At 43.0% G+C, this 18,082-nt stretch overlaps 1 protein-coding gene across 4 annotated transcripts in view; it reads left to right on the top strand.

The window, feature by feature from the left end:
• The window catches only part of LOC117147737 (fasciclin-2), a 64,840-nt gene that overhangs the window by 29,794 nt on the left and 16,964 nt on the right, over positions 1–18,082 (top strand). For all 4 annotated transcript variants that reach the window (XM_033314734.1, XM_033314736.1, XM_033314735.1 and 1 more), the window contains exon 3: positions 13,584–13,755. In XM_033314734.1, the coding sequence (XP_033170625.1) occupies positions 13,584–13,755 (172 nt within the window). The remainder of the gene's footprint in view (positions 1–13,583; positions 13,756–18,082) is intronic.

Raw genomic sequence — 18,082 nt, 5'->3', positions numbered from 1 at the left:
GGCACGTCGAAGTCAGAGTGGGAATTCAAGGCAGGAGGAGCAGGAGCTGTCGGTTCACGATGGCAAATCCTTTTCGCTCAATGCCCGGATTGGCAGGACGTTGGTAAGGTGGGAGGGTGGGGATATATCCAGGAGTTATCTATGCATCTAGGAGTGGGGTGGTATGACATGGGCGAAAGGAATCCAGAGGCGTCTTAAGTAGCACTTCGGTAGCTGCGCTTATGCCATTAAGCCATGCAGCGTCTGCATTCAGATGGAAGCTTTTGTATGAGACATTTTCCTGCTTTCACGCTGCTTTTCACCACTTTTCCGAGCCGTGTGTGAGAGCATGTGTGTGGCCCAATTAATGGACTCCCCCAGAGTGCGAGATTTTCCAGCGATGATAAGAGGGGCGGCATAATGTGGTGCTTATGGCTTCAATGGCTCAAATGCCAGCTATCTGCGCTATTCAATCGCCCAATTGAAAGGCAACTCACTCGAGAGCTGGGGAACTGGTAGCCAAAGTACTGAACTTGCGGAGAGCCGGCATTATCCTTCGGATCAATCCGTTTCCAGCTGCTTTTAACCTGCTGCCTTGCGATAATAACAATCAATAGACCGGTTTGAATGGAGCGGGCCCATTGTGCTTGTAAATGGCCTCAAATAATAATTAATTAAGCCATAAGGCCATAAGCCGATTTCGAAAATTAACCATTGTTTTTATTGCAATCCTGCCTGTTATAAAATCGCGTTTAATCTGCTAAAGTCACGTCTCAATGGTTTTAATTAATTACTTAGTAGTTGTGTTTGTCTCAGGGCAAAGAGTTATTTCAAATCCAAATTTTGTAAATACTCGCTGGGCAAACGGTACTTAAATAAATACACATAGTTCCATCATCTGTTTAGCAATTCAATTAAAAGCAATTAAAGTGATGTAAATATATACCCCATATTTCCACACTTTTCCCATCGTTCATTTCCATTTCGGATGAAAAACTCAACGCACTCAATTGCCTATCAACTTGGCTTCAATTATGACCGCCTTCCATCAAGTTGAAGACCTAATTGTTTATTCCGCACTTGACTGTACAATACAGACACAAACAGCCCAAAATGTGTCATAAAATAGAACAACTGTCTTATCCTTTGTGTTCTCGCCCCCCTTTCGCCTGACATGTGTGTGCCCATGGGCGTGGCCGAAAGCTAAAGAGGGGGCGGCAACAAGTGTCTGTGTTGTCTGTTTAGCATTTCATTACACTGGGGAGGTAAAACTTCAGACGTCGGTCTGCACGCAAGTATGTGGCAAATTTATTACAATTAAAGTTTTTCCCTTTTTTTCGGGCGTGTGGTGGGGCAGGAGTGTTGGGAAGGGGAAGCGGGTAAAGGGGGGGAGGCAGGCGGAGTTGGGTCTGAAAAAGTGTCAGAGTTGCCGCATTTAAATGAGGCATAACCGAAAGTCCCTCCTCCTTTTGCATGCTTCGCTGCAAAGGCATCAGGCGGAATTAGCTGGCGAGGATCTCGCAGTTGGGGCTGCTCTGCAGATGGAACTGCCGTGGAGACCCAAAGCCCAGACCCCGAATCCGTATCCGAATCCGGGACCAGACGCAGAACATTTTGCCAAGTGATTTATGAGCCTCCGAGCGGGGCAACGTTTAAAAACATGAACACATATATTTGCACTGCGAAAAGTGGTGCCTGAAATTGGCTAATGCAAAACTGAACAAATAGGAAAGCTATATTAACAATACAAGTTTATAAAACATTTAGTTTAATAAAAGAGTTAGCATATAGAAGAGATATAAGAGCTGCCTATAATCGAGCTCCGTTTGTGCTCGGTGTAAAAACGGCCCTCGGGCAGCAGCCAGTGTCCCAAACTTTGACACATGTCTGTTTGGGGGCTGCTGTCAGGCAAAAAAAAAAGGAGGAAAAAACGGGAAAGGAGCGAGAACTGGCGAATGAGATATTTGCAATAAAAGTATAAACAGCATGCAAATATTTTGCGTAGACGCTGGCTGGTCCCCTGCCCAACGCACTGATGCGCCTGCAAATGCGGCGGCTGTCGTTCCCACACACAACCAACATCAGCCGCAAAGCGGCAGCAACATCAGAGGCAACGGCGGCAACTGCAACTGCAACTGCCACTGCCACTGGCACAGCAGCAGCAGCAACAATGAGTACATAAATTTTTGCTATAAATTTCCTTTGGTTGTCAGTGGCATTTTCAAGTGCTTCTTGCAGCAGAGTTCGGGGTCGAATGTCGGGGTCTCCATGTCGGGGTCTCCATGTCGGAGTTCCAGACTGAGACTCAGACTCGAAGGGCTCGGGGTTCCCAATTCGCCCGCTCATTTCATTTCAATGGCAGCCGCAAAAGGCATTTCATTTGGTTACTTTCTTAGACGGTTGCTGCGGCTTTTTGGCCGAATTTAATTAAATATTTAATGCGCCCACACGGCCCACAGGAAAAGCATCAGAAAACCGCAAGAGTTTTGGGATTCAACCCCTTCAATACTATGCAAACACACATTCAATGCCGAAGTGCCTTGAAGGGCACTTGCATTTTTGTTTGCTTTTTTTTGTGGAATTCTTGAATAGCTAGGTTAACATTCGAATTTCCATCTCCACAATTACACAATAACAAACACTTGCTCGGTCAATCAAGGCAGCAATTGCTGCTCTCAACAATTTGCAGCAGTCTAATATATCTATACATTTAACTTTCCCTGCAATATTCATCATGCCCTCCACTTACATTACCCAATCAATTTCAATTTGCGATTCAATTAAACAAACTATTTCCGTACAAATGGCATTCAATCGATTTGAAGCTCGTTTCAATGTGTATAAATTCGTCAACTAAAACTGACAAATGGCATTACCGACTTGAACTAATTTTCCACTTGCATTGGACATTCGTGTTTGATGTCTGATGTTCGATGTTCATTGTTCACTAACTTTGCCATTTCAATAGAAACGAGAAGGCGCAAGAAAACCACATGAAATTGTTAATTATAATGGACAATTGAATTCATTTCGACTCCCACAACCTTTGCGGCAACTCACCCATTGCAATCTGCACTGGAATCGAATTGGAGCAACATATTGTTCACATTTTACATGATTTGTAGCCTGCATTTCGTATTTATATGTATGCTTGTTTATATTAACTTACGCCACCAAATTAAATGAATTCCAAATGAACAAATGGGGAGCAGGAGCAATTGTTTGCGTTTATATCTGAAACCATCTATATTTCTGCGCTCCACTATAGTTCAATAAACGATGAGAAGGGAAAAAAGGGGTAAACAATGCTGGGGGCATTCAAAAAGTTTTTGTTTACATGTTTTCGTTTTTGCGAGTTCGAAACGAGAAGTAACGAGAGCTTCGATGCTGGCGGTGTCGAAGGAGAGGTACCTATTATTTCAAAATAGCTTGAGCTAAAAGGATAGTACAATATTTTGGGATACTTAAACGTGTATCGGACAAAGCTGAAATGGTTTTTTCTTTCTTCAGAAGCTGTTCTGAAATATACCCAAGTAACCTGGCCAACTACAGGGTATGCATAAATGGAACAGAAATATTTACTCGTTGTGGTTCGGATTCCGTTCAACATCTATGTATGTAGCATTGAACGCTGAGCATTCAACTATTGCAGTCTGCACTGGCATTATTTGTTTTAATTGAAGTCAATTAGTTTGTGTGATGGTGTTAATTTAGCTCTATGGGAAAAGAGGCAGGCCAATCATAGACCGACAACATAAACGCTCTATGTACAGAATATATTCCGATCAATTGAGAATAGGCCCGGCGGCAGTAAGAAAATCGTGTTTATTACGCTCAGTTTGAGTGCTTCTTTTTTGTATCTCGCTATGTTTCTGTACTGAAACACTTAACCCCATTTAGCATCCCCATTCTTTCCGCCTGCAACTTTGTGAATGCAAATGAAAAGACATTAATGTTAATGCATACGATGTCGCCGCTCATTGTTTTGGCCATTTCGCTGTTGATAGTCGTCGATTTGGTTTTTATTGGCCATCCACCGAGTTGATAAGCAATTATATGGCAGCCACGGGAATAACTGAATCAATCAAACGAATCGCTCTTTCAGTCGCCTGAATTTGAATTTGAGTTTACTTTTTTGTGTAGGAATATATTTACGGAAGGATTAAACGGTTATATCATTTTTCCAAAAAGGACACTTTCACAATTGAAATGCTTACTATATTATAGGGCCACAGAATAAATCTAATGTTTGAGAAATGCCAACTTATCAGTTTATTATACCACTCCATAGACTCTAAGTCAATTTGAATTTGCGATTGAATGCAGATTGACACACGAGGGCGAGAATCGAAATCCGAAGGGGCATGGCTCATCTGTCATATTTAGCCGACTTATGGCCCCTGCAATATACTATACCAATCCACCACCCATCCATCATGGTGGCTCAATTGAGCATATACTATCGAATACCGGGCGCCCCCTTTTCGAGGCCTAAAATCCCAAATGCAAACGTTGCAGCCAAGAATTAAAACCGGCCAAACAAAATACGTAGAAAAAAAGTAGAGAAAAGGGAATGCTGGCAGTGAGGAGCGAGTAGCGAGAAGCGAGGCAAATCAAAGACCAAATTGATGACTGCAAAAAATATGAGCCGCAGATAGGAATCCGACCCAGCTGCTCCTGCATACGGATTTTTGATCGATGGCCCCGTCGGGCTGCATAATTTGCAGCTAGAGAGACGAAATCCACTCCCCCGGGAGTGTCCAGGGGAACAGACGGTGGCAAACGCCGGCTCGCCAGCTGTCCGGAAAAGTGGGCGGGGCAGTGGGCAGGTAGCCCAGAAGTCTAGCTGTCTAGCACAAATCGATCATCAGTGGCGAGGTGAAGGGGAGAAATGGGCCGGCGGATTTGATTGATAACCTGATTGATAGCTCGCTTCATCTCTCAGACACTCCAACTGGCCAGTGCAAAGTGTTGACTGCCCATGGGCTAGGCCTACAGAGTGTACTTTGCAAAAAAAGTGCAGCAATACTCCACAGAAAAAACAATTAAATAGTTCCAAATCGAAAATTGCTTTCAAAGTGCACACCATAGTATGTTTATAATACATTTCTTAGTCCAAATTTAAATGTATACCTTAGAAAACTAGCTTGCTTTCTCCCAGTGTAGTTCGAAGACATTCAATTGAGCGAAAAGTTGCTCGGTTAATTGGAATGGTCCACGTCCGCGTCCCAATGCACGGGAAAGTTATGGAAAATGGAACGGGATGGCCTTAGATGATAGAAAAGATATAATAAGTTTCTGGGTTGAAAACAAGAAGTGCGCCTCGGTGAAATCACGATGTGAGTGACCCGAGGCCGCCAAGAAGGGGAGAACTGAGTAACTGTTGATGGTTGGTTGGTATATATGTCGGTGATAAGCCCCGTTTGATGAGGATGATGATATGCAGCGTTGATGATAATAATGCTGATGATGCCGCAGCTGCTGCAATGGGCAATGTTTAATGAGCGGACAAGCGGAGCAGAGCAGCGCAGAATGAATCAATCGACCACGGGATACAGTCACCCATATATATGTACATACATAGCCCACGAAGCCACCACGCTCCAACCGCCCACCCCCCTTGGAACCTCCCTCTGGACAGCCCCTCGCGCCTTTGGAACCCCAATAACAATTAGAGGAGAGCGTTGAATTATAGCATTTGGTTGGCTTCGCTGCCGTCGTCGCTGCGATGATTAATTAAATGGCATTTTAATGAGTTCACTGGCGAGCGAAACCACTCCAACCCTTTCCATTGCCATTTCCACATCCATCCATCCCGCCATCCAATCTCCCCATAGATCCAACGAATTGTCATTGAATGCATCAATAATGGAGAAGAAGCAAATGCTGTGCGGCTGTGGCAGCAGAACGTGGAATGTGAAATATATGTGTGTGTAGATAGATGTGTGTGCTTTTGGTTAATTTATGCAATTGAACTTTTGTTCGGCGCCACAGAGAAAAGGCAATAGCGCAAGAATCAAGGGGAAATTGCACGAGAATAGAGGGAAAATAATGAAAAGAGCGAGCGAAAAACCGAGAAGAATACTTGGTCAAGGGCCATCGATAACGATTGCTTGAACCCTTTCAAATTGAACTTTAATTGCTCACTTTACGTGCATTGATTTTGAAAATAAAAGCACACGACGTATTAAGCGAATCTTCCACTTACCATCGAATGACTAGAGTGATCGATAGCAACAAATCGATATGTTATCGTGCAAAATGCATGCACATCAATTAGTTTCGATGTGGTCCCACTTATCCTGCCGGGATTTACCTCTTGATCCCTGAAGTGACTTTAAATCTCTCTGCAAGTCGCTGCCGACATGAAACCGGTTAACCACTTGCTCTTACCGTTTCGAACTTATCGAAAGTCAGGCTTTCTTGCTTTCCCTCGTTGCCCTCCCCCAGCATTGGCATCTCTAATCCGAAAGATTCTGGGAAAACACTCTTAGGCTTACTTATGTCGACTCATCTCTCGTTACTCGGCCCTCCTGCCTTTCCCAACTGCCTCCTGCCCACTCCCATTGGCTCCTCTAACCAAGCTGACTTTTCGGGTTTGTTTAAAGTTTCTAGCGCCGCAAATGAGAAATAAAAAAGAACAGCACACCCAGAAAAGGGCCAACCAAGAAAAATAAGAGGCAACACAACTTTTGGTACCAAACCAAAAAAAAAAAGAAGTAAAACAACAAAAAAAAAAGTTGAAGAAAGCGAGGAGCAAAAAAATGGAGAGTGAACGCTGTAACTTTTGGCTTGCAGGCGGTGCAGGAGTTGAAACTTGCTAGCCAGGAAAATTCGTAGGCCTTGCGGGTGAGGGGGGGTGGTGGTGCTGGTGGAAACACTTTGCGAAACATTTCGTGCCAGGGGCTTTGTGGGAGGAGGGAGAGGGACAGCGTGCGCCCAAAAAACTAACTGCTTACTTAACAAGACATATTCAAGCACTTAAAAGCAAAATAAAACGCCAGGGGAGAGAAGCGGAAAAAAATGCGTTAAAAGAACGATATAGCTGGGTAGAATTTCTTCAAGCAGTTGGAGAAAGGCGCTGTAAAATGTATTCATATGTATGTACGATAAGAACAATCAAAAACATAACTATAACTATAACCATAGATAACCAAACACTTAAGCAATCTGTTAATTTTTCTCATGCCACAAGTCCTTGGGAATTTCTCCCTCTGCACAACTTATACCTGAGGTGACTTGATGCAGTTGGAAGAAGCAGTGAAAGCGCACTCTTCTTGATTCTTCAGAGGTCACACACATTGCGCGTGGTTCCGTTCGCGTCTTTTTCTTTTGCGATTTTGGATTTTTTTTTTTTTTTTTAATTCTCCATCCCAAGTCGTCGGAACTTTATCAGCCAAGTTTACTTAATACGCAAAGTAAGTTAAAAGCAAGCGGCGATGACGGAGACGGGCAAAAGTTTTACGCGCATAATAAGCTCAGCTTCTATATGCAATTTTTGATGTTTTTCCGTGTACTCGTAGTTTACTTTTTATTTCTTCCAACTTTCGGTTTCAAGCGCTTAATATCCAAGCATTTCACCGCAATGCCTTCTTTGTTAGCTGTTGCTGTTGTTGGCCATTTTCTGTTTTCGCTGGAAAGTTCCTTTTAATATGCAACGTTTGTCCACCGCAGAGAATTTGACCCCTTCGCACTCATATTTTGCGACTTTCGTCCTTTTCGCCTCGCACCTGATTCTTCTTCATTCGTTGCTGTGATTGAAAAACTTTCCACGGGCAGCTTGCCACCAAAAGTCACGAGTTTGATCCGCTACTTATAATGGATTGCTTGGGGGGATCTGGGACCGTTCAGCAGAAGTCTTATGCGGCGATTTGTGCCAGTCGTATACTCGCATTATCGCGTTTTGGAAAATACTTGGAAAATAGCTTTGGGGCTATTTGATAAATACACATATACGCTCAAATTATACTTAACTTTCAATGTATTTCAGCCAATGGGGGGAGCTCAAACTTATAATGGATGTATAAGTATAAAGGGGACTTTGTTCAAATACATTTGATTGTTTTTGAAAGCTGTATTAGCTGTCTGTGCCAAAACTACCCCATTAATTAGCCATCATTTTGGGTGTCTTTTCGCACTGTTTTCGGCAGTCTGTTGCCGGGCGAAAGTTCTTTCTTAGCCATAAATCCGTTTAATTGCCACCGATTGCTCCAGAAATCAGTTGCATCTTTGGAAGGCTGCGAACGTGCTTGCGTTGGATGTCACCATCGTCCCTAGTAGCCCCCCTTCCTCCATTTTCGGGTAGATATTATCCCTTTATTCGCCGCTTTCGGAGGAGCGTGTGCATCCAAGTGCCAAGTACTCACTTAGCAGTTTGCCACTCAGTTGCTCAACAACTGCCAGTTGCAGGGGCAATTGCAATGGATGTTGCACTGGCAGTTGCATCGCACTTGCAGTCGCAGTTGCCTTGTTCAATGCTCATCAACTTTTCATTTGCCATTTTATAGTTTTTTTTTCAGGGAGATAAAAACTTTAACTACTTTGTCGCCACTTGGCTGCTGCCATTATTCGCCATTCGCCATTCGCCTCTCCGTTGCTCTCATAATGACCTCATTTGTTTAAACATTGGCGGGCAACTGTGGCTGTGGGTGGGTTAATTTTTGGGTGGGGCCGAGAGACTTCACTTGCTACTGGGTTTCTGGGTCACTGACTTTTTCAAGTGCAAAACGACCGAGCGCAAACGGTTTGCGCCAATTTAGACAGCAATAAATTGTATCTACGACCACAGGCGATGCGAGATGAGGATATAAAGATCATGATCGCAATCCACTTGGAATCGAATGAGTCACTTGGCATTTTCTTTACATGAGGAATTCCATAAATCGGGCTTCAATTAACCAAGTAAGCATCAGCTCAAGCCCAGACGCAAATGTTTGTTGGTTAATGGATGCAGGCGCACATTTGGCGCAATCGTTGGGTGTCCGATTCGGCAGCACATATGGAATAGAATATGGCGAGATCTGAGGCGTGCAAATGGCAGCAATTACGGTGCAGCCACAGCAACAGACGGCGACAATCGTCAGAATGCCAACCCCAAACCCCCAACCCCCAACCCCCGCCCCACTTTGCCATTTCAAAGCCCCACTTGAGTTTGGCCTGAAGAGCGCACGAAAAGCGAGTTTAAGTCAAATCAGAAAAATACAAACTAAAGGGCGGCTCAAAGCTGAGGGTTCAGACAAAGGGGACACCCTTGCAATGCCACTTTCAGCTGCCTACAGTTGATATGCCAAACTGTCCTCTCAGCCCATACAATCCCAGATACCTCGCCCTAATGGGTATTCAAAACGAAGCCCGACTGTCAATGCCGCTGACTCGCGCCCCCTTGTCAACTCTTGTGGCCTATTTAAAAATTCAAAAGGCATACCACACATGCCCAAAAAAAATCCAAACGCATCCTGGATTTTGAGCTCACATCTAGAGGGAGTTGTTGTTCAGGGGGCGGCATCATCGACGACCACTTGAGGCGGCTGCTCCAGTTTCCTGTCGCCAGCGCGCACAAAAGTATGCAACATGTCTGAGCGAAGAACAAAACGCAAGAAATGCGAAATGCGAGAAAGGAGCGCAAACATAACGTGGAAATATTATAACGAGTGCAAATAAAACACACTGGGGATGTCGAGGATGTCTGCAATCGTTTGCTGGCACGCATGCATGCCTAAAGGAAACGCCATCAAGTATGCCAAACATGTTTGCGGCCAAAGCGAAGAGGCGCCCCCGAGGGGGCGGCTGGCTGCTGGCTGGCTGCCGCCTTCCTGGCGCCCTTTAATGTTTATTGTGCAAATAAATTCGGCCTTGAATCGCCCGAAACGGCGTCTAATGTATATGTACCATATATACCACTTGAAAATTATGAAAGCTGACTTTTAAGGTGATATCAAATGTGCCTCAGCACCAGGCTTAATTATCAGAAAGGATGCCCCCCTTCTACTTTCCAGCTACCAACTACGATGGCATAAGCAAACAGCCCGTCGCGAGATTTCTTTGATCTCGGTTTTTATTTTCGAGTGGCTTGGGTAAATTTAGGCTGCTCTCGATAACCAATAGATGCTATTTTTGGAGCCGGGTTCCAGGTCGGCGCCACTTGAGCACGCCTCTGGCCAGAAGGTGAAGTGGGAGGCAATGGGTTGTTTGGTAACCGAAGGGCCTGGACAATATTTGCGTGCAAGCGAGACGGAGATGGCCACTATTTTGCAGCCATAATTCAGAAAACTAACTTTTCGTAGGAGAAAGGGGGATTACATAAATCAACATTTTCTGCTGGCCGAAAAAGCGCCAGAAACTTTCAAGCAAACAAATATTAATTTCAACTTTTGCGCGGCCAAAGCAATAATAACAAAAAAATAAAAAAAAAATAAAAAATACAGCTACAAAAAGTGGGGTAATAAAAAAAGGAAATCAAGACTTAAAGCCATTACAAATACATATGTATGTATGTGGGATGCTCTCGTGTGTGTTTGTTAATTTGCCCATTTTATTGTGCAATTTTTAATTGTATTTCAACAATATTCTCTGGCCGGGCGAAATGAATTAATTGCTCGAGAAGTGGGCGCATTGTCCAGGAGGAGCTGCCGCCACGCCCACACCGCACCCTATCTCTTTCCGGCTCACATCAGGCCGTCTCTTTCCCCAGAGCCTCGCGATAATTCTTAACCGCTTGTTTATTTATGCGGCGCCGGAAAAGCAACACGCATTCACCAGGGAAAATCGTGGAAAGCGGGAAAAGTCGGGGGCTCAAAGAGGTAGAAAGATAATGTGCATTCGTATGTGTGAGCCTGCCGCCTTTATTTATGCAGCATGCATTTAAAATAAAATAAATATAAATTAAGCATAGCCCGAGTCCCAAAGGAAATGCCCTGTCCTCCTCCATCAAGAGCCTTAAAAAAATAAATAATGGCGAACTTAAAGGGGACTTTGATGGAGCTGTTAAAATGTAATAAATACCGGGCATTAAATAATCGCCATAGACAACAATCCGATTTACACGTTCAAAAAACGCATTAAGAGGATAAATAGATGTTTGAACTATCACATTTATGGGTGTTAAATAAAAACATCAATAAACAAGTAAATCCATTAATCGCTACCAACACACTCCATTTCTCCTTACAAAATACAACGTTGCAAGCAACAATTTATTCAAAAAATATATATTATTTTTATTAAAACAATAAGTAAACAAATATTAGCATGCACAGTGGAAAACAATGAACTAAATCGAAACAACGCATTGAACTATACTATATATTTTTACCAGTGCATGCACTTTGAAAGAGAAGAACTATAAATATTTGCAATGTTTTTTTCCCTGTGAACGAATAGCAATTTTAGCTTAATGAGTAACTCTATTTTTAATGAGTATTTCCCCTGGATGGGAATAAAAAAAAGGGCATTTGATAGTTTCATTGCCCAAGTTGGTGGGAGTTTGCCACTCGCCCTCAGCTTTTCATTATTATTCACTTTTTATTTGTGCATGTTTTTTTTGCGGCGCCTTTCTTTGTTTTTGTTGCCGGGATAGTTGGTGGCGCCATTTTGTTGCCTTGCATTAATTGCAATGCAAAAAGGCAACGTCGCATAAATTTTTCATATTTAATTTCGCCTGAGCTGCAGATGGAAGCGGAGACACGGACGTTGGGGCAGCAACAAAAAAAAAAAGGGAGAAGCTGGGGGGCAGTTTAATGCACTCTGTTGCATGCCTCCTCGTTACCCCGCCTTTGCCCCTTATGCAGCCACGCCTCTGAGCGGATTCGTTTACATTAAATTATTTATGCACTCGACTGTGTGTGCCACTTGCGGCTTGACAAAAAGAAAAAAAGAACGGACTGATCACAGCTGCCACTGTCAGTGGGCGGGTGCACAAAGCCCCCAAACCCCACTGAATACACCCGCCCATTCTCCTTTTTTTTTTTTTTTTTTGCCTTCGGCCACTTTAATCTTGACCACACACATTAAGTTGGCCAACAAATGTGCAGACACTTGGCTATTAGGCAGCGGGCACAACTTGAACTTGGCCAAAGGGCTAAGCAGTTATCCTTGCCACCCAAAATTGCCATCCTGCCAAGTCGACTGAGACTGTCCAATAAAATGTCAAAGAAAATGGCCAGAAAGGCTTTTAATTGTAATGGGCACGAGGGCGAAAATGAAAATGTAAGGCAAAAACATTGGAACTTCTTGCCTTTCGGATAGTCTGGTTACTCCTTGGCACCCAAGGATCTGCAGCTCCTCCATCCATATGGCAGTCCACGACCTCGTAACAAAGGGTTTCATGAGCGTTTAATTGTCGGTAATTAGCTAGATGAACAATGGCCAACTTTTAGTCGCCATGGAGCAAGTTTCAAAGGGGCAGCCAACAGCAAAAAGAGCAGCTGGCCCAGAAAACGGGTAACTGGCTTATATAAGCAAAGGATATGGAGTACTTGTCGAGGATAAAGCAGATGCACTATCCATTTGGGTGAAGTTCCGGGCAGATGGGTTGAAGGGTTAACTGCTACATTTCTTCTTTAGCTCGTCTGAAATTTTTTAATAATAATATCAAACTGTCAACCGTTTAATGTTCTCATCCATATCTCCCTCATCCACTTGGCAACCTTTTGAAAAGAGGAAAATTGATGATTTTTAATTGTTACAGTATTTCACATAAAACGCCATCAACGGACGACAACTTGTCGTTAAAATGTTAACAGGCTTCATATGAAAGCAACCAATATAAGCATTCATGGAATGAAAATATTAACAACAATAATTTAAATCGCTTTAATGGCAATATTAAATAAAGTTTTATGCACAAGCTCACAATAAATTTCAACGAGTGCCTCGAGAGTGGGGGACAAGTTTTACATCACTTTATTATTTTCACTAACACAATTAGTTTTTTTTTCAAACTTAATTTGGACATTTTAAACGAAATTGATTTCCAAATGCCTCCCATTAGTAAACTTTCATTTAACAATTTACAATTTTCCAGCGCAAAATGCTGCATGCAGTTTTATTAAATTCTTGATGGAATAACTCCAATGCCAAGTGTGCTCGCCTAATTTCCATCACATTTCTATAAAATGTCGATTCTATTTCACTTGGAATTTCGCTGGTATAATTTCATTTAATTGAGACACCCACACACACACACTCCCGTCGATATTCGCGCATAATGAGTGGGGGCGAACATTGCAAAGGTCCCCAGCTGGCACACCCCCAAACCCCATTGCCCGCCCCCAAAGAGCGCCGCCCTTTGTGAGCGTCCACCAGCAAAGGCAATTAAAATTAATTTAAATTTTACTCGCCTGTGCAAATGAGTCACACGGAAAAAGCGCAGATAAAATGAAAACAAAGACTGAATGACCACAGCACTCAATCAGTAGAAAAACGCCAATTCAGATTCAGATTGGCCTGTTTCTGCGTTTTCCAACATAGTACTGTTGCTTTATCATAAGTACATAAAATATATTGAACAGAATTAACGTAATTATAAAACTGAAATTATCGCATGCATTTCTCTGAGTGCAACCCTGCTAATAATTACCCACTTTATTTCCATTATCTTTTTTCAGAACTGACCCGTGCGCAGTCCCCCATCCTGGAGATTTATCCCAAACAAGAAGTCCAGCGCAAGCCAGTGGGCAAGCCCCTGATCCTCACCTGCCGGCCCACAGTTCCCGAGCCGTCCCTGGTCGCCGATCTGCAATGGAAGGACAACCGGAACAACACCATTCTGCCCAAGCCGTAAGTATTGAATTCGGGTTGCTTTCCTAACCTCCGGTTATTGGTGACTTTTTCGAAAAATAAAACACAAAAACACGAACATGCAACACATACAAATGAATATACACCGCAACACTCACTTCTGTATCGTATATCGAATTGTAGGAATTACGATCCACTGTATGATTCCAAGGGCAATAGAAAGAAAGAGTAAGTGAGGCGAACGTCTACATATATTAAAAAACAGTAAATCAGTAACAGCAACTGCAAGAGTATACAACAGTAACCAGTAATTTAACTGCAACTGCAACAGTAATCAGTAAATGCAACTGCAACAAGCATTAGAATTGGACAACTGCGACGGAAACGGAGACAGTAACCGATACCGATAACCGATACTTTAACGGCCGTTTTTATCGGGAACCCTGTGACATTGTCCTCAAAAGTTTAAGCACCAAAATTTGGCAAAAACCTCTGACAACAACTGCTCACGAAACTTTTAAAGTCCCAATGGACTCTAACCGACTGCAACACAGACATTTTTAAGTAGCTGGCAATTTTGACGGCCACTTGTGCTATTTTCTGGTAAATCGACTGCGACTGAAACTGAAACACCAAAGTTCTAGACTTCTAGCTTTGCCTCTGCCCATCCCCCTTTTCCCATGGTTGTTTTTGGCATGATTAATTGTTTGATTTGTTCTTGATTGTTGTTAACTCACCTCGCTGCATTTTGAGCTGGCCCATTTTTTTCGAGGGCCTAACCTAAGAGTAGCATTTTTCCGTTTCCATTTTCCATTCGACATTGACACAATAGCACTCACACACACACACACGCCCATTTCCTCATGCAATATCCCCCTATTAGTTGTACTAACAATTCTTCATCTTGAGCCTTCATTTTGAATTTTATTTGAGCGCCAGAAGCTAAAAAAAACGTTTAGGGTCGGTTTTCTATCACTACGGTTGTCACATATTTGCAGAAAAATTATTTTTCCCAGCTTGACACTTTTGGCAAACATGAACAACTTAGGGCTGCTGCCAGTAATTACATATTTTTAACTTGTCAAACTTTTTGGAGCTCTCGCTTAACCCTATTCATATTCATCAGCTTGTCGTTCCATAAAAATGCAAGATAAATTAAAAGCATATTTTATGAGCAGGTAAATGAAAAGCCAAGGAAGTTTTCGCACACAAAATAAAATTAAACAAAAGTTCTCCTCTGCGAAATCAAGTGAAATGCTTTGCTTGACAACAAAAAAGGACGAAATTGCAATAAAGGCAAAGGAAAATGCTGCAGAAAAACGCGCAAGGGAATGTGAAAGGCGAATTCGAATGGGAATTCTTAGGTCAAATATTCAGATCGAAATCTCAACTCCCAGTTTTTTGGTGTGTGTGTGTGTGGCAGTGGCTGTGTGTGCGTGTGAAAAGCGAAATCGTGTTAATTAATTTGCCTGCAGACTGACCAGAGTGGGAAATCCAGAGCATAACACGGAAAATACAAGAAAAGGACTCTTGGTCCCTCGAGAGCGTTTCACACCTGACCCCCGTTTAACCCGTGAAAGGGTTCAAGGGGCTTTTGCCGGACGGGACATTTTCCGCCCCACCATTGCGTGCCAATTAGCCCCGTTTCCTCTTCAAACTTAGGCGAGTGGAAATTTGTGTTTCGGCTTGGGTTCAGTTTGAAGGGGGTTTTTTTCCAGCGCATTCTATATTTTTTTATCGTTTTTTTTTTATTGGTTGTATACCTTTGCGAAAAGGTTTCATAGTTTGGCCAGAAGCTGGTTAAATTGATTTTTATAAATGACCAATTGTAAAAAAAACTTAAATTCTGTGCACATTTTTGTTGTGGTCTCTGCACAAATAGATTTTTTTCCAAATTCCTCTATTACTCTAGTCCATTTCATTCTTCAATTCTGCTTTGGCAAAGCCCGTTTTAATTATGATTGCGGCAACCCTGGCAGGATAGCCGCCTTTTCAATTCCATTCACGCAAAAGTGAATGCAGTTTTTCATTGCAAACGATGCTGTGGCAACTCTGGACTAGCGGACAACCCCCACACCTCGCTTTCCATCGCTCTTCCTTTAGTTTCCTGACCTGACCTCTCCGCCAACTGCCGATTGTATTGCGTTGGTTTGGTTTTGTGGCTCCTCTTTCCTACTCTGTGGCCAGTATGTTGTTGTTCCTGGCCAGTTTGTTGGACACGCCTACATCCAGCCTCCCCGCCCACATTACGCATAGTATGCAGTGCATACTTGCAGGCGCGAAATGTAATTAAGCTGCCAAAAACCAACCGACAAGCCGGCCAAGCGGCCTCTTTCCGCCACCCGGGCGCGTCGAAAACGGTGGAAAATGGTAGGACCCATGGTTCCGCTTATACTCGGGGCCAAGTTAATTAAAACGATTAAGTTCGGCATAGTTCTGCGGCCGAGCATTGCTCGCATTTTTGGGCACGGCCTTTGGCGGCGGTTCGGGTTTGCCATTTTTTGTTCCCATTTTTGATTTTTGGTCAGCATCTTTGCAGTGCAACGGGGCTTCCAAGGGGAGTGCAGGCATAATTCCAGGAAGCCTGCTGCCAACAGGATGCATCTGTGTGCATCTCAACGGAAAGTCAGCTTCGTTTGGTAATTACGGTTAGGGATGGGGGAAAAGCGCTTTTCCAATGATCCCATTTACAAATGCCAGGACATGGAGAAAATGGGCGCTTCTAAGAAAACCCCCCACCTTCATTGCGTAGTCAATAACAGCGAAATGGCAATAACAACAGGAAAGGCAGCGACATCTTTATTCGCAACCCAAAGAAATGCAATAAAAAGTAGAAATTTCTATATGGCCCGGTTCCCCAAGGCGCCAAACTCTCCCGAGAGACAATCAACACACACACACAAAAAAAAATGTGATTTTTACGTATGCGTAACGGTTTGCTCATCCCTATTCTTTTCCATTTTCCTTCTATTTTTCCGCTTTCAATGCTTTTTTCATCGTTTTTTCAATGTGCTCTCGGTGCTTGGCGCAATATTAAAAATCCAACGCAAATATGCAGCGAAATTTTTGCACAATGTCTTCAGAGTCGCCCATTTCCACTGCGCACAACCCACCAGCATCCCCGCCACCCACATTTTCCATTTTCCACCCGCTGCTGCGGTTTTCCTGCGAGGCGTCGTATTTTTTTCTGCGTCAACAACTTTGGTTAGCATAATTTTGGGCTCGACAGTGACGGCTTTCCATGCGCACAAGTCGGTTCAAGTTACAAGTGGCTCGCGATTTCCGCTTAAATAGATTTTGAGCTTTTTAAATCCATTATTATGTTAAATTGTTCAATTTATGGTGCTTGTATAAAGCAGAAAGTTTGGTTGATAAAGTGGAGACCGTTTTGCATAGAACGCACTTGGTGCTATTTTTGCGAACACGGCTGTGTGTGGCAACCCAAAAACCGTGCAGCGTTCTCTGCTTTTCGGAATATTTTCTCGGTTTTTGCATTTTTGCAAACAATTGCGAATCGCAAATCGAACGCAGGTTGTGCCTGGGCTCACACACAAACAAGGAAATGCAAACAAACACTCGCACACACATGTGCAATGCGCAATATATAAAACCAATTACAGTCGTAAAAACAAAAGATGCAAAAAACAAAAGACGAGCGACTGTCAAAAATTGAAATCCAACGCCGAAAAAAACCAAAAAAAAAGAAGGAGGAGGAGGCCTTCAATGACTTTAGCCGCTTTTCCAAATATTGCAATCTTTCCTCGGGAAAAAAGGGAGGGACACAGGAAAATGCAACTCCTTTTTGCATTTGCCCATATTCCTTCTTTTCTCATTGTGTATCTTGGTCTTTGTAGTTGTTGCGTTCACTTTTTGGAGCTGGCAAAGTCGTAACAATAATAATAACCGCCTCTATGCATATTTAGTTTCTGCGCCACGAAGAAAACTTTTTTAATTAATTAGTACGTGAGTCGCACAATGGCCAGCAGTTTGAAAATAGTTGGAGTTTTCCTTTTTTTTTTTGGTAATAACTCCCACTACTCGGGGGGCGTCGAAAGGGGAGCGATCTGCGATTCACTGCTGCTAATTCGCAAATACTCAAGGGAAGCAAACTGGGAGCAGTCACGGAAAACTGCACACACACTTACCAATGCAAAAGAAAAGCGAGTGATGGTGGTTGTGGTGGGGAAATGGAATTCGAATCGAGGTCTGATTATAGCATATCGCTTAAACACGCACAGCGCAGTTAGGTCATTTATATTTTCACTATTTTAGCGGGATTTATGCAAGTTATGAGCTATAATCAACAGAGTGTTTTATAATCAAAACGAAATGAATCAATTGCACACAAAAAAAACAGAATATTTAC

This window comes from Drosophila mauritiana, chromosome X, assembly GCF_004382145.1.
Source record: "Drosophila mauritiana strain mau12 chromosome X, ASM438214v1, whole genome shotgun sequence".
Lineage (NCBI taxonomy): Eukaryota > Metazoa > Arthropoda > Insecta > Diptera > Drosophilidae > Drosophila > Drosophila mauritiana.
Note: the sequence above shows the minus strand (reverse complement) of the source record. Positions and strands in the feature narration are given on the sequence as shown.